The 24857-nt window shown below is 36.2% G+C and overlaps 3 protein-coding genes across 7 annotated transcripts in view; all 3 read right to left on the reverse strand.

The window, feature by feature from the left end:
- Positions 1-13293, reverse strand: part of LOC306866274 (cadherin EGF LAG seven-pass G-type receptor 1-like) — a gene marked incomplete at its 5' end in the record, with an annotated part of 52067 nt that extends 38774 nt beyond the window's left edge. The window contains one exon of the mRNA XM_079411366.1: positions 9804-13293. Within this exon, the coding sequence (XP_079267492.1) occupies positions 9804-13293 (3490 nt within the window). The remainder of the gene's footprint in view (positions 1-9803) is intronic.
- Positions 13294-15388: 2095 nt separating this feature from the next.
- Positions 15389-20122, reverse strand: LOC306866721 (E3 ubiquitin-protein ligase Hakai-like). 4 transcript variants are annotated; one of them, XM_079412015.1, is made up of 6 exons: positions 20086-20122; positions 19286-19444; positions 18697-18797; positions 18457-18540; positions 18300-18373; positions 15389-16652 (listed from the first exon to the last, which is right to left on the reverse strand). In XM_079412015.1, exons 1-6 carry the CDS (start codon positions 20096-20098, stop codon positions 15692-15694), a joined length of 1392 nt encoding a protein of 463 aa, XP_079268141.1. In that variant the 5' UTR covers positions 20099-20122; the 3' UTR covers positions 15389-15691. The 4 variants fall into 4 exon arrangements, with proteins under 4 accessions (XP_079268141.1, XP_079268142.1, XP_079268140.1 ...); XM_079412016.1 differs by having other exon boundaries at positions 15390-16637; XM_079412014.1 differs by having other exon boundaries at positions 15390-16637; positions 19734-20098.
- Positions 20123-20433: 311 nt separating this feature from the next.
- On the reverse strand, positions 20434-24448 carry LOC306866773 (protein FAM3C-like). 2 transcript variants are annotated; one of them, XM_079412116.1, is made up of 11 exons: positions 24339-24448; positions 23890-23951; positions 23770-23808; positions 23073-23177; positions 22905-22964; positions 22697-22811; positions 22532-22590; positions 22172-22222; positions 21994-22078; positions 21769-21895; positions 20434-21670 (listed from the first exon to the last, which is right to left on the reverse strand). In XM_079412116.1, exons 1-11 carry the CDS (start codon positions 24362-24364, stop codon positions 21584-21586), a joined length of 816 nt encoding a protein of 271 aa, XP_079268242.1. In that variant the 5' UTR covers positions 24365-24448; the 3' UTR covers positions 20434-21583. The 2 variants fall into 2 exon arrangements, with proteins under 2 accessions (XP_079268242.1, XP_079268243.1); XM_079412117.1 differs by lacking the exon at positions 23770-23808 and having other exon boundaries at positions 24339-24445.
- Between the last annotated feature and the right edge of the window lie 409 nt (positions 24449-24857).

Here is a 24857-nt window from a genome sequence, read left to right on the forward strand (position 1 = left end):
ATTCTCAAAGTTGTCCCACAAATAATAAATTGGCCTACAGGTATGATCTTGGATCGCCTCCAAGAAACAGCTAGTACAAAAGAATGATAAGACTCCAAAATCTGTCTATACGATCAAATAGGAATCGCTGTGTTAATACGAATATTATACACAAGTGTGGGTGGTCCAGAGGAGAAACTGTACCGACTGATTCCAGAGTTTGCTGAACAAGAAAACAAAGCAAAACATTGTACGTTTAAATGGAAAAGCAGCCTAGAGACCACTGTACCACAAAAAACCCGGCTTCATCGACTCTCCCAAAACCGATGGCGAAGATTATGACACTAGCAAAGTAAACTAGGTTGAAATGTTCACAGTTTCACTTGCCAATACACTCCTTTGCAGGACCACTGAGCTGTGACAGTGTTTACAGCCTCGGCAAAGAGCAAGTGTCATGTTCAGTTTTCTTTTCGAACAATCTGAGAACGAAGGCAAACACACAGGGCAGCTTTTCGGGATGGTGTTTTCCGAGGGATGAAGTGCTAAACTGTCCTATAGATAATGTCAATCTCAGTTTCCAGCGTAGAGTTGCACCAGCCATTCGTAAGTTCTTACTTAAATTAGAACGTTAAGTCCACACTAGAGGCTTAGTAACTACTAGCTAGTTTGTAACTAAATCTATACATTATTTGGTTGCACCAGTTGTTCGTAAGGCAGGACGTAGCTAGTAGTTTGTAAGATCTCCGTAAAATAATGCGTAGTCGCATAATATGACGTTTACCCTAAATCATCCAATAGAAACCTTCAAATACGCGAGCAGAACTTGATTAAATGCTATGAATTTTAATTTATCCTTCATTCTAACTACTTTTGCCTCACGTATACCAACGGTAAAAACAAGTTTCCATTAAAAACGATACATTAATAACATTAGTCTATATATAAGCTATTTTATATGTAAATAACATTCAGAAACTATATTTGAAATAAATAAGGATCAATAAATACTGAAAGAAAAAAAACATAAGAAATGCCAAGAGTGTATTGATGCAGTTCACTCAGTCTGCTATTTTATTCCAACAGTTACTCCTGACCAGACGCTTCCGTAAATATTTCGTTTATACGTTTATAGAGTTACACTTCAACTAAGTGTAATGGTGCAACAAACAAATATTTAGTAGTGCGTAATTTGTAACTTAGTGCCCATTTACGTCAAAACTAGGCTAAGTTGTAACTTACGTACAGCTGGTGCAACCGGTCCCTGGTTACTAACTGGTAACCAACCATGTAGATAGAATGAATCAAAGATTTGAGTCTAAAGGCCTCTTTTAACAAACTCTCTGCACAAAATGCTGAGATTGTATGATATCATGTAACTTAGCTCCTACAAAAAGTACAACACACGGCTTTTTCCCCTATCAAAATCGTGGATATGTTTGTTTGAGTTGCACATTTTTGTACAATTTTGCCATCTAGTACAATTTACTGTGATTTGTCATGAGAACAAGTTGCCTTTTTACAGCAACGATTCTTCATACCTAAGATATTTTTCAAAGATATTTATTTTTAAAAAATCCTAGCATTTTTTAATAAACAATAATAATATATATATATATTTTTTTATTGATGAGGTGTGAGAAGCAGTGAAGACATTTTTCAGCAAATAACAATGTGTTGGGTGTAATGCATTACTAAGTAATTAGTAACTCTAATTTAATGACTTTTCCCTTAAAAAAGTAATTCTTAATTTTTCTGTAATTTAATAACAATTACTTCTGATGTAATTGCATTAAATACTGTATAGATTATAGCACAATTCTTTATTCAAAACAATGGTGGATTTAACATAAAAATTATCTATTTATCTATTATCTATTTTGCATCTAATGTTAGAATGTTTTTATTGTTAAAATTTCTCCCTTTAAATACTTTGGTCAGCTCAAGAATAATTTAGCATTGATTAATCGCATCTAAAATAAAAAATTTTGTGTACATAATGTGTGTGTACTGTGTATATTTATTGTGCATATATAAATACACACACACACACGCATGTATTTATTATTATATATTTCAGAAAAAATATTATGTTCATATATTAAATATATATATATATAAGTACATGCAAATATTTTCAAAATATATACTGTGTGTGTGTGTCTTTATATATATACATAATAAATATACATAGGTCAAACAAATATATTATATAAACTTTTATTTTGGAAGTGATTAATCGCGATTAATCATTGCCCAGCACTAATTTGATATTTTTATTTGAAAGAATTAAAAGTGCAGTTTTTCTTGTCTATCCTTGGTCAAGGTTGATATATTTAGAAAGTATAAGTAATAAACAATGCAATACATTTTAGAGAGAGTAATTAGTACAATAATCTAATCACACTGTTGAAGACATAATTAGTAGGCAGTAATTAATTCCTTTTTGTAGAGTAACTTACCCAAAACTGATAACAATTCAGATTTAATAAAAACAGACTAAAAATATACAGACTACTGGACTATTTTTGTTGATTTTATGGAGAACATTCTGCTAAACCTCTTCTTTTGTGTTCCATGGAAGAAATAAAGCCATACGGGTTTGGATCAGAATGCGGGTGCATAAATAATGACAAAATTGTCATTTATGGATGATCTAATGCTTTAAATATGGAGTATCGCGGGGTGAGAATACAAAGCCCAGAATACAAACACACCAGACTTATTTTTCTCTTTTCAGTCATCTATCCTTAAACACTCCTCAAGAAGCATGTGGGAACATATACTTGGACAGCTGATTGGCAGTTGGCTGGTGCAACAGTAGCAGAGACTGACAAAAACCTCCTGCCAAAGCATCAGTTAGCCAACGCCAAGACACATGTCCTGCTTCACCAGCAATGGCCACAGCAACATCACGGATGACGGCTGACCTAAATATGTGCGAAGCCGAGCCAACTGGTGCCTGGCGCACAATAGGCACAGCTGAGAGAGAAAAGCTACTGAGTGCACAAGGCATTGAAGGCAGGGATGTACCCCTCTGAAAATTCATCAAGCTTTTGAGAGGACTCAAATCACATTTCCATCACTAAATTATAATGATGGGATAAAAAGTCAAATTTATGACATTGTAAGTATGAATTATAGTATAAATGAAATTTATATAAAAAGTAGAAACTCGTAATTATGACAAAAAGTTAAAATTGTATAAAAAGTCAAATTATTAACAGTCAAAACTGTAAATCATTATTATGAGATTAAGCTTATGACATGTTAAGGTATAAGTATGAGATAAAAAGACAAAATATGATAAAAAGTTGAAAAAATTTCATAATTATTAAATAAAAAGTCTAAATTGCGAGATTTAGTCATAATGATATAAAAATTCTGACATAAAAAGTTATGACATACCAAGTCAGAGTTATAATATAAAAGTAGAAAATTATGATTTTAAAAAGTCCAAATTGAGAAATATTTTAAATAATGAGATTAAATGTTAAAACGAAATATTTAGTCATAATTATGAGATTAAAATGTCAAGATTATGACATTATGATTATGATTACATATTATGAATTCTAATATAAAAGTTGAAATTGTGATATAAATGTCTAAATTGGGATGAAGTCATGACAAGTCAAAATTATTGCAAAACATTAAAACTGTAAATCATTATTATGAGACAAAAAACTCAAAATTATGACATCAAATTAGAATTGTAAAAAGTTAAAAATATGATACAAAACGTTTCAAGTATGAGATAAAATCACACTTGTGACAAAAGTGTTGAAATTTTTATATATTTAGACATAAATATGAGATACGTAAAAGACAAAATTATTACATACTAAATCAGAATTATAAAGTCAAAATTGGGATAAAGTCATAATCATAACAAAAAGTCAAAATTCTGACAAAGTCATAATTCTGAAGCAAAAATCTCTGAAACTTTTGATAATAAATATGGTGCAAATATATTGTGCATCCTTATTGTAAACACAGTGTTTGTTTATTTCTTAAAGATGCCACATTATCATTCTATGTTGTTGAAATAGTTTCAATTGTTTCTTTGTTTCTTGCTTGTTTCACACAGCTATCCTTCATTCAAATCCTACGTTCCTTCTTAAGGCCTATTAAAAGCTTTTGCCTTGGCATGGCTTGTGTGGAATGTGGTAAGTTGCACTCTGAGAAGTTTCTTTCCACAGAGTGCATAGACTGATAATGGAGACCACACCTCAGCCTCCCTCATGAATCTGTTGTGATTCTTGTTAACATCATCAGTGGCAGGTCTGCTTTGATCCCTCCAAGCACATACATAAAACAGAGGGGAGCGCAGTGAAATGCAACCCAGCAAGGTGTGGATTTTATGGGCAGCACTATTAATGTTGCCCAAGGCCAAGAGACATGTGAAAGTGCTTCTATGTCATAGTATCTACTAAAGGTCTCCAAGGTTTGAAGCACTTATATAAAATATTAATACATTATAGACCTTAAAAGCCTTTATTTAAAAATGCAGTAAAATGCAGATGCCACCAAATAACCTGGAAGCTTCCGCCTTCATTGCTCTGCATTAGATGAGCTCTTTCAAAAACAAGATTGCTTAAGTTTGATATAAATCAAAACTTAAAGGAATAGTTCACCTAAAGTAAAAGTTGTCATTATTTAGTTACGTTCATGTCATTTCAAACCCATTTTCAGTCTTCCGTTGAACACAAAATGGCTTCTGAAGTTGTACCAAATGTGTTGTGAGGAACAGACTAAAATATTATAGTCCAATGGGTTCTTAAATTTCTCATAAAGTTATCACACCATGCCAAATTTGAACATTTCAAACCTGTATGAAAATTGAGAATTATAAAAGTTTGGGGCCAGATGTATTAATGTTTTTGAAAGAAGTCTGTTACAGTCATGAGGCTGCATTAATTTGATCAAAAATGCAGTAAAAATATTAATATTTTTGTGGAAACTGTGATAATTTTTTTTCAGGATTATTTGAAAGCTCAAAAGATCAGGATGTATTTTGATTTAGATTTTTTTTTTGTCTTTACTGTCACTTTTAATCAATTTAATGCATCCTTGCAAAAAAAAAAAAAGCCTTAATGGCCTCAAACTTTTGAATGGTAGCACAAGTCATATAGACCACGTTTATAATGTCTTTCAAACTTTTTAGAGTTTGACAGCCAGATACTTGACACTCCATGCCTTCTTTGTATGTAAAAGAGCAGTGTGAACATTCTGCTGAACTACTCCTTTTGTACTCCTCAATAGAAAGAAAAGAAAAGTCATACAGGTTCGGAACAACATCAACATGAGCAAATGATGACAGGCATTTTATTTTCGGGTCAGCAGCTTTGAAACAATGGATTGGCTGGGCTGTAATAATTGTATAATATTCTTAAGACAAAATAAAGAATTGGCCTCGATTGCATCATCATTTCATTTCATTGTTAAGGAAGGAATTCAGTAGCAAAGCCTTAGCGCTATAGAAGATAATGCCCAGTTTGCCCTTTGTACTCATGCAGTCCAATGAAAAACCTCCATACACCATTCCTGACTCTTTGTTAAATAGTTTTTGGTTTCCAATAGCAACCGGTTGGGTCTATAAAATAAGAACAGATACGGCTAAGCTCTATTTATGAGTAATTCAACTCTGCAATTATTACCACACGTTGTCTTTTGAAATAAAAATCTGCTTCAAGCAAGTGATGTGATGGAGATTGCTGTTTTACTGTCACGCAGGAGCACCAGTCAAAACATACTGTGCATAAGTGACAAGTTTTGCTGATCCACATCTGATCTCTGCTCTTTCAGCAGACAGACACCAAGTGAGTGCAAAAAACTCTTCTTTCAGCAGTGTCCTTCCTTTAAGGTCTCAACACACAAACAGCTTTGTCTTCACTGACAGAAATCTGCATGTGGACAATGCCTCCCTCCTCCTCGAATTTAAGAAGCCCCCCACATTTCACCCCCTACCCTGTTTCTCACCCCACTTCACAAAAGGGGCCCGTGCTTCAACCCCCAGCTTGGCGCGAAATGCTTAAAAGCTCCACAATGCTCCCCCCCCTTCTCCATGGCAACAAAAACGGAGAGCCAGAGCTTTTCAAAACTCTTTTTCCCAGACTTCCTTCGGAGGATGTCCATGAGGAAACCCAATAGGATGCTTCGGTTCCATTACCAGAGGATTTAGAAAGCGGTCAGCTTGCTTAATGCAAGTTAGCCAGTTGAGAGGACCAGCATATGTTGTGATTTGGTCGGTGATCCCCACTAGGCTTCTTAACTACCTTAACCAGCAAGATAGCGATCACCAAAACAGGCACCAAACCAGCAAGGCAATTAATGCTGGTCTATGTCAGCATTAAAAGTGACCTGATAGCTTGATCTCTGCTTTTCTCTGAAAGGTTAACAGATTCCCTGCATGGTTTAGATGCTTTGAAACGCTGATACGAGATAAAGATTCCATACATGATGATTTAGAGCGTGCCTCAATAAGGATAAAGACATATGCGCTGCCATTAACTGGAGAAATGTGTGCGCCACACGCTTTGCATCAGCCGCTGTGTGAGATTCCACTTAGACAAAAAGGGGATGGATGAAATGCATCAAAGTTTCAAAAGATAAAGATGAAAAGATCAAAGATTATGAGAGGTGCCCTACCTTTAAAATAAAACTGTACATCAAAAGTACGGCTGAAGAATTAACCACAGATGGTCTCTTCCTGGCAGCTCACTCTCTCAAATTAGATATCGAATTATCACTCAAAATCCAGACGTGCTCTAGATAAGGCTGAAGACAGTTTATCTTGACAAACTGTTATGAATGGAATGCACCCCTGGGGTTCAGTCAAGTTTATGTTACGGTCTGTGTGGTTGTGGATCAAAGAAGAGCGCTCGACGAAGAAATAAAGAAACCGGAAACTTTTTAATCAGCTTCAATGCACTTATACCATTAAACAACATTATCATAACATTATCAAGCTCTGACAAAGAGGACTTTTAAAGGATCAATCAAACGAGGAAACAAGATAATTAATAATACAGGTGATGAGAATGAATGATTAATTAATGACTGGAAACTAGAACAAGAAATACCAAATAAGGGCAAAAAGGAAACTAAACAGAAACCAAACCGTGACAGTTTATTGAGTGAACGTAAAATTATGCAAAATAACTAGCACTATAGATGAGGCTTTATACTGGGAAAGAGAAGAACCACTGAGTCAACATGAATGTAGATATTGCAATGCTTCATATACTGTAAGTGTAATACTTCAGATTTTAAAAACTTACAGTGTGCTTACTTAAAACCGCATTTATATTAAAACTGTGAAAAATGGACAAACTAAAAGGTATGTCCTTAGATATGTCAAATAAGCACAATGCATCATGTGCATCCAACATTTCTTTTTCAGTATTAAAAAAAAAATTGAATGGTAATAGTTGGCTGAAACTTTAAAAACTTTTTTAAACTCAGGGGGCTTAAATGTGACACTGTTTTGTTTTTGTTTTTGACACATTTAATAAAGTGTCAATTCCTTCCAATTCAACCTCAAATTTCAAAAGGAACTGACAAATGGCCAAATTGGAATTGTGAAAGGAAATTTTTCTTTCTTTACAAACATTGGTTCATATTCAGTGTTTGTTACTGTTGTTGTTGTATGTATCGCTGCAAGTGGTCATGCACTTAATTCTCTATAACTAATTTGAAGCATTAATTTTTTTTTCGCTAATAAAACATCTCTAATTGATTTAATCTAAAAGTGTTTATATTAAAACAGTATTTATATTAAATGCAAATTGTCTTTAAAAAGTTTTAAAATGTATACATTAAAAAAAGACAAATGGTACATTAAAAAAGTTAAGCAACGTAACCTTAGTAAAAAAAAAAAGCAATACATTTACTGACATGTCACTCGAGACTTACTTATATAAAAAAAATCATAATTAACCTTTATTTGGAGTACTACTTGTGTGCCAGACACACTTCTTAATATTTAGCCTAAATGTGTTTTAATGTCATTAATGTCAATGGATTTAAATGCAAAGTGTACGTAAAGTATACTTGCCATAGCTCCACTTTTGCACAATCAAATATACTTCAGTATATCTTTATGTGGACCTCAGCACTATTTCCGAACAATTTAAGCACATAACGAACTAAATTAGTCTAGCTGTTCCAATTTAGCAGTTTAGTATACCAAAAGTACAACTGCACGGTATTTTTTATTAAGTACATAAATTATATACATTTATTTGTAGTATACTTAGCATGACATAAATGCATTTCAAATACATTTAAGTATATTTATTTTTTCACTAGGGTATATATAGAAATTTTATTAATCAAAAGCTCTGAGAAATGTTTGTGTTCTGCCTCTATTGTCACTGTGTACTAGGAAGTTATTTGTCTGCCCACTAAGCAGCGACACATGGCATTTCTGAGAATCAAATTAAGTCAAAGTGTTTCACTGGAACCACATGATAAATGGGCATCTTTGCTATCTGGATGATCCTGATCCTCTGTAAGCTGCGACAACCATTAAACAAAAGTAATCAAAACAACACAAAACAAACTCTAGTTGTACCCAGCCTACGTAGGAGTTTTAAAGGTTATTCAATTAATCCCCTGCATTTTCTTGTCAAATGTGACATCTTATACGAGACAAACAAGTTTTATCACTGTGAATCTAAGAAAAGCTATCACTCCATGGACATCAGTTCTAATCCTGATATCACGTGATATCTTGTTGTGACATGTAACATGGTTTTCAACTTATGGATGGATTTCAGTTATTTTCGTTTTTTTTTTCTTTTCATTTTTACTTAAATTAACCAAGGGACATGTTACAGCTTAGGGATGCCAAATGTGAATAAAGACTAACTTGAAATCATAAGTCAAGTCGATACCTCCTTTGACACATGATCAGTCACTGTCTAATAGGCAGGACAGTCTGTAAGCTTTGGCTCCTGGGAAAATGTACATGAAACGAACAAACCTGACAGGTAAGAATGACATTTGATTTCTCCGAGATCAAAAGAGAGAAGGGCTGACTAACGTTTTTTCATGTTTGTGCATGATAGTTGTTAGAGGGAATATGTTCTAGGATGTATGGATCCAAGGAATGTGGGGGAAGATCAACAACAGTTAATATGAAAATGGTTGGAGAGAAGCAATTTAGACAAAATTACATCTTACCATCAAACCACAGTCACTACACTGGGGTAGAAGAGACAATGAAAGAGTTTAAAAAGTCCAATAGTTTAAAAAGTCACATCAGTCATTGTGAAATTTGAAGTCAAATTGGTAGATAAAGTTGTGACTATGAGGTATTGTGGCAATTGCTTTTTTGACTCTTGAGGTGTAAACAGGCTTTAAAACATCTCATATTCACTGAATAATATAATGCAGACAAGAATATATGAATTGATGGCCACTTCAGAATTTCTGCAAATAAATAAGCTTAAGCGTGATAATTGTTGCCATGGATATGCTCACTAGGGAGTGCCAACAAATATTGTTGAGCATAACCAGAGACACAGTAAAGATATAAAAATAATTTAGGGATTCAGGGACTGAGAATCCCCCTGAAGAGAAGAGCATACAAGACAGCACACAAGGAGGCAGATCGCTATCACTAAGAGCATCAAAGAAAACCAATTAACACAGCGTGAAAAGAATAAAGCTTGCATAAATCCTCTTCTACAATAGCAAGGCAACCCGCAAAGCAGATTTTGGAAATCACTCAACTACTGCACACAATCTTCAGTCAAATAATGGACTGCTTTTTAAAAGAGAAACTGTGGCCAAATAATGTGGTATCATGTGAGTCTCACCTGAAACTGTCACCCTCATTGTAGCCTCAAGCGGCCTGTTGTTATCCAAGTCCTTGCTCAGCTTTAGCTCCCCAGTGTCTTGATTGAGAATCAGCAGGTTAAGCTCATTTCCCTCAACAAACGTGTAGAGGAGCTTGTCGGACACATCTGGATCACGAGCAGGTACATTCCCAATAACTCCTGTGGGAAAGCTGCTGGACTTATTGGTGATGTAGTTGTTGAAAATGATCTCAAAATCCTGTAGAACTGGGACGTTGTCATTGGCATCTACTAGGAGGACGTGTACAGTGGCCCGGCTGACAAGTGGGGCTGAAGTGGCCTGGACCACTATTACATACTCCATCTTGGTCTCAAAGTCTAGGTCAGTAAGGGCAATTAGATCTCCGCTAAAGATGTCGAGCTGGAAGACTTCAGGAATATTGCCCTCTACAATCTGGTACAGGATCTGGGCGTTGGTACCTTCATCTGGGTCTGCTGCACTTACGCGGGCAAGAGTGGATCCTACTGCACTGTTTTCCTCCACGTAAAAGTACAATTCGTCCTTCTCAAACACAGGGGCGTTGTCATTTATGTCCAGCACGGACACATGAATGTCCACAGCTGCTTTGAGAGGGGGCACTCCTTTGTCCAGCGCAAACGCCTTGAGGCTATACAACGCAACATTTTCCCTGTCCAGTTTGCGGGCCGTTCTGATGATCCCAGAGTAAGGCTCGATAAAGAAGTCCCCCTCACCATCATCCCCTCCCTGAAAGGTGTAGCTGAGTCGACCGTTAGATCCAGAGTCTCTGTCTGAAGCGGATACCTGGAGTACACTTGTGTATACCGGTGCATCCTCAAACACTGTTCCCTGGTAGATGTCCCGGAGGAACTGGGGTGCGTTGTCGTTGGCATCAAGAACGATGATCTCTACATAGGTTGTGTCTGATTTCTGAGGGATACCGTTGTCTCGGGCAATAATGGCTAGCGTGTAGGAGGCCTGATCTTCGTAGTCAATCTCAATTTGAGTCGTGATGGCACCAGTGTCAGGATCAATTTTGAAATGTGGCACATTGTCCTCCATTACATAAGTGATGCGGGCGTTTTCACCAGTGTCTTCATCGGTGGCACTGATGACCACAACGGTGGAGCCTACAGGTTGGTCCTCGCTCACTAAAACCTGGTAGTTGGCACTTTGAAATACTGGTCGATGGGTGTTGGCATCAGTCACATTAATGAAGACTTGAGCTGTGTCTTGGCGCGTACCATCCGAGGCGGTGATTGTTAGGAGATACTGTCGTTCTTGCTTGTAGTCCAGAGGTAGCGCTAAAGTAATAAGTCCCCCTCCGCTCTGGCTGGTGATGGCAAACCTGTTCCGAGTGTTCCCACTAGATATCTGGTATGTGACCACGCTGTTTACATCCCTGTCTACAGCAGTGACTGTAAGCACACTGGTGCCCACAACTGCATCCTCATTGACTTTTAGATTATACATGTGCTGCGTGAAGGTTGGGACATTGTCGTTTACATCTACTATAGTGACACTTACACTAGCTGAAGAAGACATTGAAGGCAACCCCCGGTCTCTGGCCTCAACACCAAAATTGTAAAACTCTGTAGTCTCCCTGTCCAGCTCAGCACTAACTGTAATCCATCCGGTGTTGTTATTGATAATGAATGGAAAACTAGGTGATGTATCGGTCAGCTTGTATTCCAAATGAGCATTGTCATCTGAATCAGCATCGATAGCTTGGATGTGTAACACAGAGTAACCTACAGGAACATTTTCTAACACTGAGGCTTGAAAAGGCGTGCTGACAAACATGGGTGCATTATCGTTAACATCTAACACTTGGATTACAACCATACCTGTGCCATTAATAAGAGGCGGCCGTCCTCCATCTTGAGCTTTCACTCGGAGTGTGTACTCTCTTATCATCTCATAATCTAGAGGGCTGATAACATCAATGACCCCCGTAGGGGAGTGTATGTAAAACTGTCCCTTTATATTCCCACTGATGATGCTATAATGCACTTTTGCATTATTTCCAGCATCTTTATCTGTAGCCTTCACCACAGCCACTTGAGAGTTCACAGCTATGTTTTCAGGAACTTGAACTACATATCGCTTCTCACTGAACTGAGGGTAGTTATCATTCTCATCCTCTATAAAAATGTGCACAGTGGCTGTGGCTGTACGTGGCCCGGGCTCTCTGCCCTGGTCATTAGCTTCTACAAAAAGCCTATACTGGGTTTTGACTTCTCTGTCTGGTCTGACTCTGGTTTTGACCAGCCCATTCCTTGGATCAATTTCAAAGTAAGTGTTCACCTCATCATCATCATCATTCACTATCTTATAAATCATATTGGCATTAGAAGGCGCATCTCCATCAGTAGCCCTAATAGTCATTACCTCAAAGCCTACTTCAACATTTTCTCGAATACTAACTCTATACTCATTCTGTTCAAAAACCGGCGCGTGGTCGTTAGTATCACTGACTGTAATAGTGAGGTACGCGATAGCTGATCTTTTAGGGGTTCCTCTATCAGTACCAGTAACCTTAAACACATGAGTGTCTTTAACTTCCCTGTCTAGAGGCTGTAGAGTAGTTATACCTCCAGTCTCAGGGTTAATTTGAAATAAATGGTTGGAGCGTCTGTCAAAAAGAGCTTCCATATCGTATTCGATAACACCGGCGTCTCCGTCGTCGGCGTCTAACGCTTTGAGGGTAATGACTCGCGTTCCTGAGGGCTCGTTCTCTGGCACTGATACCTGGTAGTTTGGGAGCTGAAACTGAGGAGCGGAGTTCAAGTTTCTTTTTTGACGTTTAGTCCACGGGTCTAATTCCCTGCCAGTGTGTTCTCTGCTTAAATGTAACTTAACATCTACAAATAAAGAGCTATTTCGTGAGTTAGGCATTAGACAAAGCAAATTTGCCTTATCTCGCTGCTTATGAGGTAAACAGAGGTTCGCGCCCGTGAGGGAAATAACACGCCGCTGGTCCTTCTCTACGCACCTACCGCGAAACATTTGGGAATTCCGCATGGATACAGGCAAACGTTCGTAAATGTTTATGGGTAAAGAGTCCAAAGAAAAACATGTCTCATACCCAGTCAACAGATGCATGTAGGCATCTGGATTAAGGTTTTTTCTTTTGTATTTGATGAAGCAGTTCTGACCATGTACGAATGTATTGAAATGAAGCAGTATAAAGTTCTCCGAGAGCAGGGATTTAATCCGCAAATACAGTGGCACGGGATTTCTCGGTAAACGAGTGCAGTCAATTTTGCGCGCAACTGATAGCAGCCCATCACTTCTCCCGATCTTCACAAAGCGTCGTAAAGACTTATCTGTGAGACTTCTGTCGATTCTGTACGTCCATTCTGGTCCGATTGTTACATTTGCAAGTGTTGCACCAGGCTGGAGGGATCCCGATAGATGTAAATCCACGCATCCAAACGGTGGGAGATGAATAAGTAATCCAAAGAACATCCATAAAACTGGTAATTCCATGGCTCTCGCGCATCTCATTCGGAAAATTATTCCAAACGATCCAGAACGTCTGCAGTCCACAAAATTCTAACCATTCCTGTAACGTGAAAGTGCACATTGGGTCAAGGCATGTTACTGTGTGCCGAGCAGCAGGGACCAGAGAGCTGCACTGATAAGTTTTAATGAGTAAAACGGCTCTTCTCCCTCCCCTCCCACAACAATTTGCATGGACTCTACTCATGCATTGTGATTTTGAAATAGGCTATCCAATGAGCTCAACCGAAAAGCTTACATTCTTGGCTATCAAAGAACAATGTTTAAAATTTAAATGTTATCAATCCGCTTTTTTTCACTTTGTAAACTCTTCTTTAAATTTCCTCTTAGTTTATTTTAAAGCTATTTCTAAAGACTGACTCAAAAGTTGTGTAGACTACTACATATAAGCTACACACTGTTGTTTTCAAATTTCCATAATCATTTAGCCTAAATATTTTAACCACCTTGTCAAAAGCCTACTTTTCAACTTACTCTGTTTATGTTCAACAATGTAGGCTACACGATATTTTAAAATCATATTATTATTCTAATATATTAGTTCTATTTTAGTAGCCTAATGCTTTTTCATTGATCTGTATTAATTAATGATCCGATTTCCTGAAAACGTGCTGAAATACCTTTAGAAATAGATTTCATATTCCATTCTTCTTTCTCATTCCACAATATAAAACGGCATGAAATGGAATTTAGTTAACATTTACCCACATAAGATAAAACAGGGTTTGGTATGATAGTAGCGGTGATCTAGTCTTGGTTGAGTGCTGTACGCCCCCTTGTGGATACTTCTGTTATTAGTTACATTACTCTCACCACCTCTACATCTTTTGGTTTGCCTACAGCAGTCACATTAAATCTTTGCCACACCTAAAAATGTATGATTAACACGGTATTAGATAACATATCAAACAAAGTGACAATTATTGTAAATAAAAAAAGCACACAGTAGGACAATATTGCACAAAGGTGTTTGTTAGGTCTTAAAGAATAATAATAAAAAAAACTTTGTCTTACCAGAAAAATGAAGACAAATTAGCAGAAGATGTCCATAGTCTAATATGATGAATCACTCCTGTGGTTACTCTGCTAGTGAGAGGAACTTACTTGATGCCAAATGACTTTTACCTTGCTGGTCCCGAAGTAATTGGGAGAAAATGGCTAAATCAGTAAAATTAGTTCTGAGAAAAAGCTCTACAATAATGTATTTGATATATCTGTTGCTTAAGTGTCTAACATACTGGAGACATTACTCATCAAATCATGGTTGATAAGGGGGAAGACAAGTGAAAAATTGCAAAGTGGTCTGGAATACACATTTTCTGTCTATTAAGAAAAAAACACTTACACAAATCTTTACAAATGTGATTTTTCTCTCAGCATAACCAATAGTATGTGCTCTAAACACAATATTTCTTCACATACTGGGTCTGAAAATTGACTTAAGCCTGGAATAGACTACACAACTTTTAAAAGCAGATTTTTAAATAGACATTATACACCTGTCAACCTTGTAATTGGCTATAAAGAGAAAAATTGTACATCATACACTAAATGCCTGTGGATCACATGCTAATAGACTTTCAGATCATTCTGAACACAGAATGATTCTGAACTTGTGCAGAAACTTGCATCTCATTACCAGGAGATGCATGACTAATACAAATAAAATGCGTTCTAAAATCAGATCAAAATAATGTTTGATATCTTCATGGATATACAATCAAAGTCTGAAACTAAAAATAAAAAAATCAGATTCTGCAACCATCATACACTACACGATTTTCTGTGAAATGTCAACTCAAATCTGCGGGCTGGCTGTGACTTTCGGCAAATAGCATGTACTCGTCCAGAAAGTAAAAGTTATGTAATGTATTCCAGCCTTTATAAACCCAAATTATAATTATTCAAGGGATAGTTCACCAAAAATGAAAATTCTGACAAAATACCTCCCAAATATCTTAGTTGGCGTTTCATGACAGAATTAAATTTTTTGGGGTGAATTATCATCATTTTAACTAGCTTCAATCTTTGTGCACAAAACTAATGAATTTCAAACCAAAAATCTAAACAGAATTCAAGTTTTATTTATTGCAGTTGTTGGATACAACATTATGTAAATGTTTCAAACAAAACTGTTAAATTCTTCCAACCAAAAAAAGTGTGTGTGTCCCCACTCAACTATTCATTATTCCATGGAACATCCCTAAATGAGGGACATTAGTACAAAAATGCCAGCAATGGGGGATCATCATATTGTAAGTTATCAGTGAAGACAAATAGCCCAGGCAGCTTAGTGTTGTTTCTGACTAGATATGGTTAACCATCTATGGTCATAATGTCTGATAGAGCTGACAAAGCCAGGATGCTACTGGTAATACGGTCTATATCGTGACTGGTCAGGGTGGTGAGGCCCTGGCATCTGTCCCTGTGGTGGCGGCCCCTGCATACGGGATGGATGGGGGCCATGAGGATTGGGCCACATCCCCGGGCTCATGGCGCCTGGTTGGGTGAAAGGCGGGCTAAGAGTGGCTTGGTCCTGTGGCATTGAGTTTGGGTTGTAGTGGTGCGCACTGACCGAGGGAATGGGACCAGGTGGAGGGTGGTTCATGTAGGGTGGCAACTGGCTGGTGATGTGTCCAGGTGGAGGTGGCGTTGACATGGGAGGTGCTTGGTTGTAAACCATGTGAGGTGTAGCTGAGCCCTGCGGCGGGTGCTGCATGGGGATGCTGAGAGGGGGCGGTGGAGGCCCGTAATGTGGTTGTTGTGGTGGAGGCATGATATGATGCGGGTGGGACACCACTGGTTGGCTGGCGTAATCGCCAGGGTGATGGTGTGGAGGCGGGCCGGGAGGGGTCTGTGGGTGTGGCTCACGGGGGGAGGGGCCTGAGCTCCCCGAGTCATCATGAATGGGCACTGTGATGAGGTTGCTATGCTTACGTGTAGTCACTGTAGCTATTCGGAAGGTCTCTGGGGGGAGGGGCCGTGGGGAGGGTCCCAGATCGGAGGGCGAGGCTGGAAGTGGATGGTTGTAGGTATCGTGACCTTGCAGTGGGGGAGGAATGAGAGGGTGTGTTTTGGCCAGGTGAGGAGGCGGTGGAAACCGGAAGCGATCTGGTGGATCGGAGGCCAGAGTCGGGTGTGGCGGATCCGGGCGAGAGGATCCAGTCTTGCTGGCCCTCGTGTGGCGATGGTTGATGTGGGCCTGCAGGTCTCGCTGTGAGAGGTAGGTGCGTTTGCAGCCTTGCACGATGCTGCACATGAAGAGGGAGCCACGCTGGCACTGCTCGATGCGCTGGACTGGGTCTGAGCAGCTGTAGAGGGACAGACTGAATTTAAGATTTAGTATGGGAAGTGGACTTAGATACACATATTACTCATATTATAATTTCCATTTAGATCTGGAGACATGCATATCAAAAATGAAGAAAAACCTGCTATTCACATTGCCCTCTAAAAGATTAGAAACACCCTAGGCAAAGTTTTTGGACAATATCATCTTAAAATTCGCATAATTCATTGGCAGAAATATATCATAGTAACTTCTGAGTCCAAACAGCAAACAAAACCACAACAACAGTTATGCACTGATATTAAAATTCTAGCAAATGTGATAGCCAATTATTTTTATTTAATGGCTAATAAGTGACAAATGAAATTTTTTTTATTCTATAATATTATGTATAGATAAAAAAAAAAAAAAAAAAAAACTTTAGTATTTAAAACTAAAATCAATCATTTTAAATGCTACAAGTCAATTTAGGCATCACAACATTATAATGTGTTTGAGATTTGGTAAATACTACATTTAGCAGTGTTATTAAATTAATATAAATTCTAAACTACAAAATTAGAAATTATTATTTTAACTGAGCATTATGTGATACAGATACACATCAACCACTTAAAACACAGCTTAGAAATGCTTTTTTTTTTTTTTTGCATGTTCTCAGTTAAAAAACTAAACAAAAAATAGCCATCGCAAAAAAAGATTTATGCAGATATTGTTGAAAATCCCATTATGACCAAAAGTAATTTAATAGTAAAATCATAGAAAAATAGTATATATATCATGACATCTCTTCTGGAATAGCAAACCTAAATATGTTTTAAAATTAATATATATATATATATATATATATATATATATATATATATATATATATATATATATATATATATATATAAAACTAACTATATAATCTGCCTATTTTTGGTAATCTAGTGGTTTAAAAAATTATTTAATTAAACATTTTACATTTAATTATTTTTATATGAAAATTCATTGTCGCAAAATCAAAATAACATTAGACAATACATAACAGATAAATAAGACGTCTGGCATCAGCACAAAACCCCTGCTTTACATTATGTAAATCACTCACAACTCCATAAACTGAACTGGATGAGCTACATACAAAATCGCTGCATAATAGTCGATAGAGACACACCTGTGACCACACATCAGTTGAATTCTACAGTGCATCAATGTGCCAAACTACACTGCATCTATAACGCAAAACTAAACTATTTTCAATATTAACACCTAAAATAAACATTCTAACAAATTATGACTTATCATATTAATTATGATAATAAAGATGTTCTAATTAAAGCTTGCTGAATGAGTCTTGTTTTCGTATCAAAATGAACATCTGTCCACTCTATGTATAGAAATAAGTACTCTTAATAGAACAACTCCCACAACAACCCTGGATATTTAAGACAAGGTTTTGCATCTGAACCACATCCTCTTATTCTAACACCTACAGACTTTACCAAGGAAACGGAACGTACTAAAATGTTCAGATTTGCTTGCATCCCACAGACAACATTTAGAGAAATTTACAAAACACTACCTTCACTCAAACTTTACAGTATATATCCGGAATGGACACTGTGTGTTTTTCACCTATACCTCAAACTTCAAAACAAGATACAATCCACTTAAAGAAACTGTTGCAGGAGAAACTCACCCAGGGCACATCTTATCACATTTCTTCTCGTAGTGCACCGCACAGTCATAGCAGAAAACATGCTTACAGGGAATCTGAAGGAAACGAAAAAAGTTTTTTTAATGAAAGACCTCCAACAGTATAAAGAATGTTTTAGGGACTTCAACATCCTTCTTACCATTCGCCCATAGGTCTTTATGGGCAGACCACACTTGTCACAAAAATGAACTGGAGTGTCATCTTTAACTCCTATCAAGTTAAGCTGAAAAAAATAAGCAGATCTCACTCATTTGAAATATGCTATTAATTATTAAAATATTTTATATTTAAACATTGTATTAAATATTTGCTTTATTAGAAAAGTACTTTTAAAAATATAATCAAATTAGTTGTAATTAATTGATGATAAATGTGTAACCTTATAATCCCAGACGATTGGCTGAGGGAATCTGCGCTGGTTTCCATAAGCATCTCCAGATTTACACTCAAATCTTTTCTCTTGGTTATAGCTGAACGGCTCTGGAGATCACAAAAAAATTCATAAATAATGACAGACAAATAATATATGGCAAAAAAGCACTACGTTTTTTTCAGACAGAGCAAAAATGTGATTTATTGGCATATCTGACTCAAATCCACTTAGTAGTTGATGGTCCAAATAAACAGGGATATTAAATGCGCTGATATTAAAAGATGCTGTGAGCTGATAATTATTTTCATGTAATGGCTAATAACTACCAAATGACCAATATTAAAATTCTATACAATTTTGTATAAATCAATTTATAAACAAAAGGCTAAAAACTGAAATCAGTAATTTCAAATGCTAAAATTTGATCAATTAAAGCTGTCATGATGGTCAACCAATGTAAATATTCCAGATACTTTAAAGAAATCTGATTTCATCACATAGAATCTGACAGACAATCCTAAAGATCAGTTGTGAAAACACATCAGATATATGTGTAGTGTGAACAAGATGAAAACACATTCTTTTGCACACCAACCTTCTTCACTTTTTGAGGGCAGTCTAGTGTTGGGACGCTGAGGCCGGGCGGGCAGCTTGCCTCTTTCCATCTGTTTCGACAGTAACTTGATTGGGATCTGTCTGCAAACATCAAGACCTCCAAGGGATCCCGAACCATCAGTTCCTTGAAGGTCATTGTCTGGAAAAGCATACAGATAACATCATATAAGCAATCTACATTGACAAGCACAATATTAAGTTACTGATACATTATAGATACACGATTCAGTACTACATTACACAATATTATCTAGGATATGGAAAATGAAATCCATTATTTAAACAGGACATATAGTTCTGCTACAGACATTTGCAAAATGTAATTTATGAAATTAAGGAACACATAATAATCTAAGTGAGACCTGTGCTATTCAGCAGTGATCAAAAGGTGCGGAGAAGCAAACATTGCTAAACTAAGAGTAACTTACACAGGAAGTTGAGTTGAGTTGTAGTCTCAACCATTACGCGTACACAGTACCTTACATAGTAACAAATGAGTAATACGGTGTTTAAATAGATTTGTTGGGGTTCTACTGTGAATGTTTTCTGCGTTTATTTGACTCTGGCACTTGCTGGACGCGCGCTAGTCATGTCAGCGGCTAGCTGGATACATCAAATAAATGCGTTTACTGTCAGCACACACAACCGTATTAATGACAGCAAGGGCTCGCGACCTTAATGGTTCACCGGGAAGCTGGTTACCTTTCACTCGGAAACATTTTGGGAGTTTAAAACGCAAGGCTGCAGTAACATACTTCGTTACATTAGCTTGTAGCTCACCATTTTGGTCCATGACTTGACGCTGTGCATCCTGCGATGAACTGATGGGAGTGGCTTCGTGTAGTTTGGAGTTCAACGTTGCGCACACTTTACGCATATTATGTTTACCATCACGTCTGTTTTGAATGTGTCGTTTTTTTTTTATTTAGCGTTCTTTGTTGTTGTTTCACCCGTGTAATCACCAAAAGTCGTGAAAAAAGCAAAACCACACACACACATATAATTTAACAAAATATCATATCATGAATAAAACATAATTATCAAAGTATAACGTTAATTATAATTTTTCAACTTACAGTGACATTTAAAAAACACCCAGACAAAAAACACACACAAAAAAAACATTTTCAATGTCAAAATTAAAATGTTTTTTTAATATTATATAAGTCAATGACCTTTATTATAAGAGGTTTCAATAGCACAGTTGAAAAAGTGACATGGTCTCAGAAATATTAACAGAATCACACTGTACGCTCATATGGCTATAGGCGTCGTTCTCTATTATAGAGATCCCCAGTGCGGGCGCGGGCAGTGGAATAGGACAAAATGCCAGAAGATGGGAGTGAACTTCTTTTAACTTGAGCGCTGCCTTTTTATAATGCCGTTTCATGCATGAGACGCGAGTGCAACAGTCATTCGTCCATGTTTACATAAATCAATGGAAAAGCAGCGCAATTGAATAAAAACCCTATTAAGAACTACTACTGTATGTCTGATATTTCATGTTTGCATTATGGTGACAGGCTGAAAGCTCTTGTTCATGGTTTTTACTATTTTTTTTTGTTCATGGTTTTTAATATTTATTGTTAATAGTCTACTGGTGTTATACCTTCAGAAGTCAGAAAGAGCTTTATTACCAAGTATGTTTACACACAAGGAATTTGACTTGAGCTTCCAGTGCAGAAGAAAGTGTGGTCATAGTGCAAACTAGTGCAGCAGACATAGGAATTACACAGTAGAGATGGAGTATAACACTAATATAAGAAGAACAGAAAATTAAATAATGCACAGCACTACAGAAGTAGAAATATAAAGAAATGTAACTGTTTAAATGAATGGATGTACAGATATATTTACAAGTGTGCAGTTTACAAACATACATTTTTCGGATTCTATGTATAAAGTCATTTTGAATTAGGCTACATTGACTGTTATGAATTTTTTAAAACATTTTCCTTGTAGCCTATTATTTCTGAACATATAACAAGTTTGTACAGGATGCAGTTGTAGTTCATGCATCTTTTAAGCAGAGATAATTAACAAGTGATTTGTTTAACATTTACACACTTGGAATATAATTTTCTTTAACTAGAGGTTAAAAGTTACTTGAATCATGTTGTAGTTACATTTTTAAGTTGACTAGTTAAAAATCTTTTTTTTTTTTTTTTTTCGAGAATCGGTCAAACGTTCAGAAAAAAAAAAAAAAAAAAAAAAAAAAAAAAAAAAAATCGAGATTCTATTTTTTGGCTAAAGAGCCCTAATTGTGCTGTAGGAAAAATCAGTCTATTCGAGGTATGCAACCTTCCATCTCAATCATTTCTGGCCAGCTTTCGTACTTATTGGTTTTCCTGTCATTCTTTATGTGCTGAAAAAGACAAAAGGGAGATCAATTTATGGATCTGAAAAGTGTTTTCATTGCCTAAACCTATGCACATAAATGGGCGAATTTAGGAATGGCATTACCTGCTCAAAAGTGACTTGAGTTATGGTTTTCTTCCCTCCCACAAAGAGCCAATTATCTCTGAATTTCAACTGGGAAACATATGAACTGCCAAGCTCTGCAATAAGTGTCCTTGCTTCATCATTAAGTCTATAATAAAAGGAATCATATAAATTATGACATGATGAGACAACACCATGATAAGATGCACATACATGATGGAAATAGAGATAGAAATTCTACTCTACTTCGTGGCTGGATCATCAAAAGTGGCGATCAACACAAGAGAACCATTCTCGATTGACTTCAGAAACTCTATCAGCTCCTCAACCTCTGTCAACAACAAAAATGTGAAGTGAGAACAGTTCCTGTAATGCAAGATTATTAATTAACAACAAGGTGTAGAGAAGTAAAGATATAACATACTTCCGTTCCACATATTGAAGATGCCAGTGTTGACGTGTTCACCTGTTTTTTCTGAATTTTTGTATGAATAAGTAAACAAGAAATGTTAAAAAATTAGCATTTATACCTATAAGAACACTGAACAGTAACTTCAAATATTTGTATGAAAAACCTAATTTATAAAAATATTATAAAACAAAAATAAACCATTTTAAAACATTATACTGAGTTATCCAAAAAGAAAACATGTTTACAAATAAATAATTAAAAACAAAATAAAATGAATTTAAAAATAATCATAATTAAAATGAAGCTAAAAGCAAAACAGTACTTTTTTAATTCGGCTTTTTAAAGCAAAACTACAAAGCTCAACATATTTACCATTGATAACAGCAATATTAATTCCTGGTCGGTTTCCTCGTCTGTCTTTCTCTATTATCCTAAAATAAAATGGCAGAACTAGTTTAAATTCTGTTAAATAGCACTTATGGCATTCATTTAATTATTCATTAAAAGACTGTAAATTTGACAACTTAAAGCCTTTACATTTTCCCCTCAAAGCATATTCGTGGTCCAATGATGTTTGTTGCGCCACTGTAAATCTTAAATGTATAGTCATTTCCAGGACATGGTTTTGGGAGGCCACATTTGCCTTTAGGACCTGATAAAACATACAGACACGGATATTAAATGCAAACCCTTTTTTTTTTTTTTTTTACACTGTACCAGACCAGATTATTTGATAATTGCTTACCATCATCTTTGTGATTTCCAGTTTTCAGTTGGAAAGAAGATGCTCCCCCCACTGACCTCTCTGGGTTTTACAAACACATAAAACATTAACATATATTTAAGAAGGAACTATACAAAACTAATACATACACACATAAAAACAAACACACAGTACATACAAGTAACTCACCTACTAAATTTGATAATGTTAATTCAGGATTCTTCTGCAGGAGTCTGAGGACAAGGCTTATGGATATTATCAGGGCAGCCACCATGAAAACGAATCTCAATTTTTCTGTAAAAAGCAATTTATTCGTGATTATATATAATTCTCATTATACAGTAATATTCATCTTTGATTGTAGATTTAATGTCCACATATTATCTTGCTCCTAATAGGGTGAGTTCACTAAAAATAAGACAATTAAAAGACATATTACAGTTTTTCATGGTTTCAGACCATGTTGGTCATTTATGGCCTGAGATCAACCTGGTGGACCTGGTTTATTAAGCTGGTTAGATCTTTTAGACCACCTTAGACCAGTAACAAAACAGAAGCTACCATGTCACAAAACCAGTTTTACCAGTTTAAACAGACATGTCATGTTTTTATCAGAAGGAACATATAATTCAACAAAACTTATATGATATTAGTCGTCATAGAAGAAAATTATATAAATTCTATTTAGGAGGGCTGTGACATCACAAACAACTTTAAAAGCAGAAAATATACATAACTTATCATCTGTCAACTATGCAAAGAAAACATTTGCATTTAGAGTCACTTTCCAGGCACTGCATTGTGATACAAGACAATATAACCAGGAAAGCAAACACTGCACTGCGCTTCTGAATGAGACATCTATGTCTTCAAAAACATAACTTACTTTTGTCTCTCTGTCTCTTGTGTAGCACAAGGGGACCAACTAGAAATAAAAGCGTCAACATAAACATAAAACAGAGAGGGAAAAGAGACAGAAAAAATAAGGAAGAGAAGGAAAACCAACCTCTTCGAAAGTATATCATGATTGAATTATGCTCAGCTCTCCCCAAGGCAACTATACTTCCACTTGAAGTTAAGGTGAAGAAATTCAAGTTAATAAACACATCATGTTAGTAATTTATCATTGCATCAATTAAAAAAAAGTTCAGCTTTGTTGTCCTTGCTGATCTAATTGATTAAAACGGCTCTAGACTTTAGACTCTAAGCGTTAGGGTGACTAATGACATTGCAAAGGTAGTGTATTGTATTTAAACCATATTCTGTTCAACTTGATTAACTCGTTCTTTAGGATTCCAGCTAAAGCACAGCTAGTGTCAGCTTGGATGAGAGTAAGTGTGTTTGCTCTCGTTTCTAACTATCTTTAAAACAAAATTGATTAAAAAAACACATATAGACTAGCAACTAGACTAGAGCTGGTATAAAAAAGAGGTATAATAAGGCAGTATATCCTACTCATTTAGAAGAGCGATTCCCTTCATATGTCCGCGTAGTATTTACAAGGAATTACTATGATAAAGAACTTGTCCATTTGTGGACACCGTAGCCTCTGCGTTTGTAGTTCTGTCGCTCAGCAGCCGAGCCGCTAGATGGCGGTGTCGACTACAGGAGCACAGCATAGACAGACGTTTGTTTACTTCTGCATGCTGTCAAAGCTTTTGGTTCTAAATTAAGTTAATAAACATTTAGTGGAATTCTCTTTTAATCTGTACTGTACTAAATGACCAATTTGATAATTATATACATAAACAGACAGACAGGCGATTCAGTTATGATAGGCTATATGGTCTGGCAACCTGTGTCAACAGACTCACATATTTATTCAGTGCGAAGTAACAGCATATATATATATATATAAACATTATTATTCCAACCATAATCAATCACAACAATGTATACAATTACAAATGATTAAGCATATAAATTGTCAGTTTGTTGTTTTACACCAGGGCTGTCCAAACTCGGTCCTGGAGG

Source organism: Barbus barbus (assembly GCF_936440315.1).
Source record: "Barbus barbus genome assembly, chromosome: 48".
NCBI classification, from domain to species: domain Eukaryota; kingdom Metazoa; phylum Chordata; class Actinopteri; order Cypriniformes; family Cyprinidae; genus Barbus; species Barbus barbus.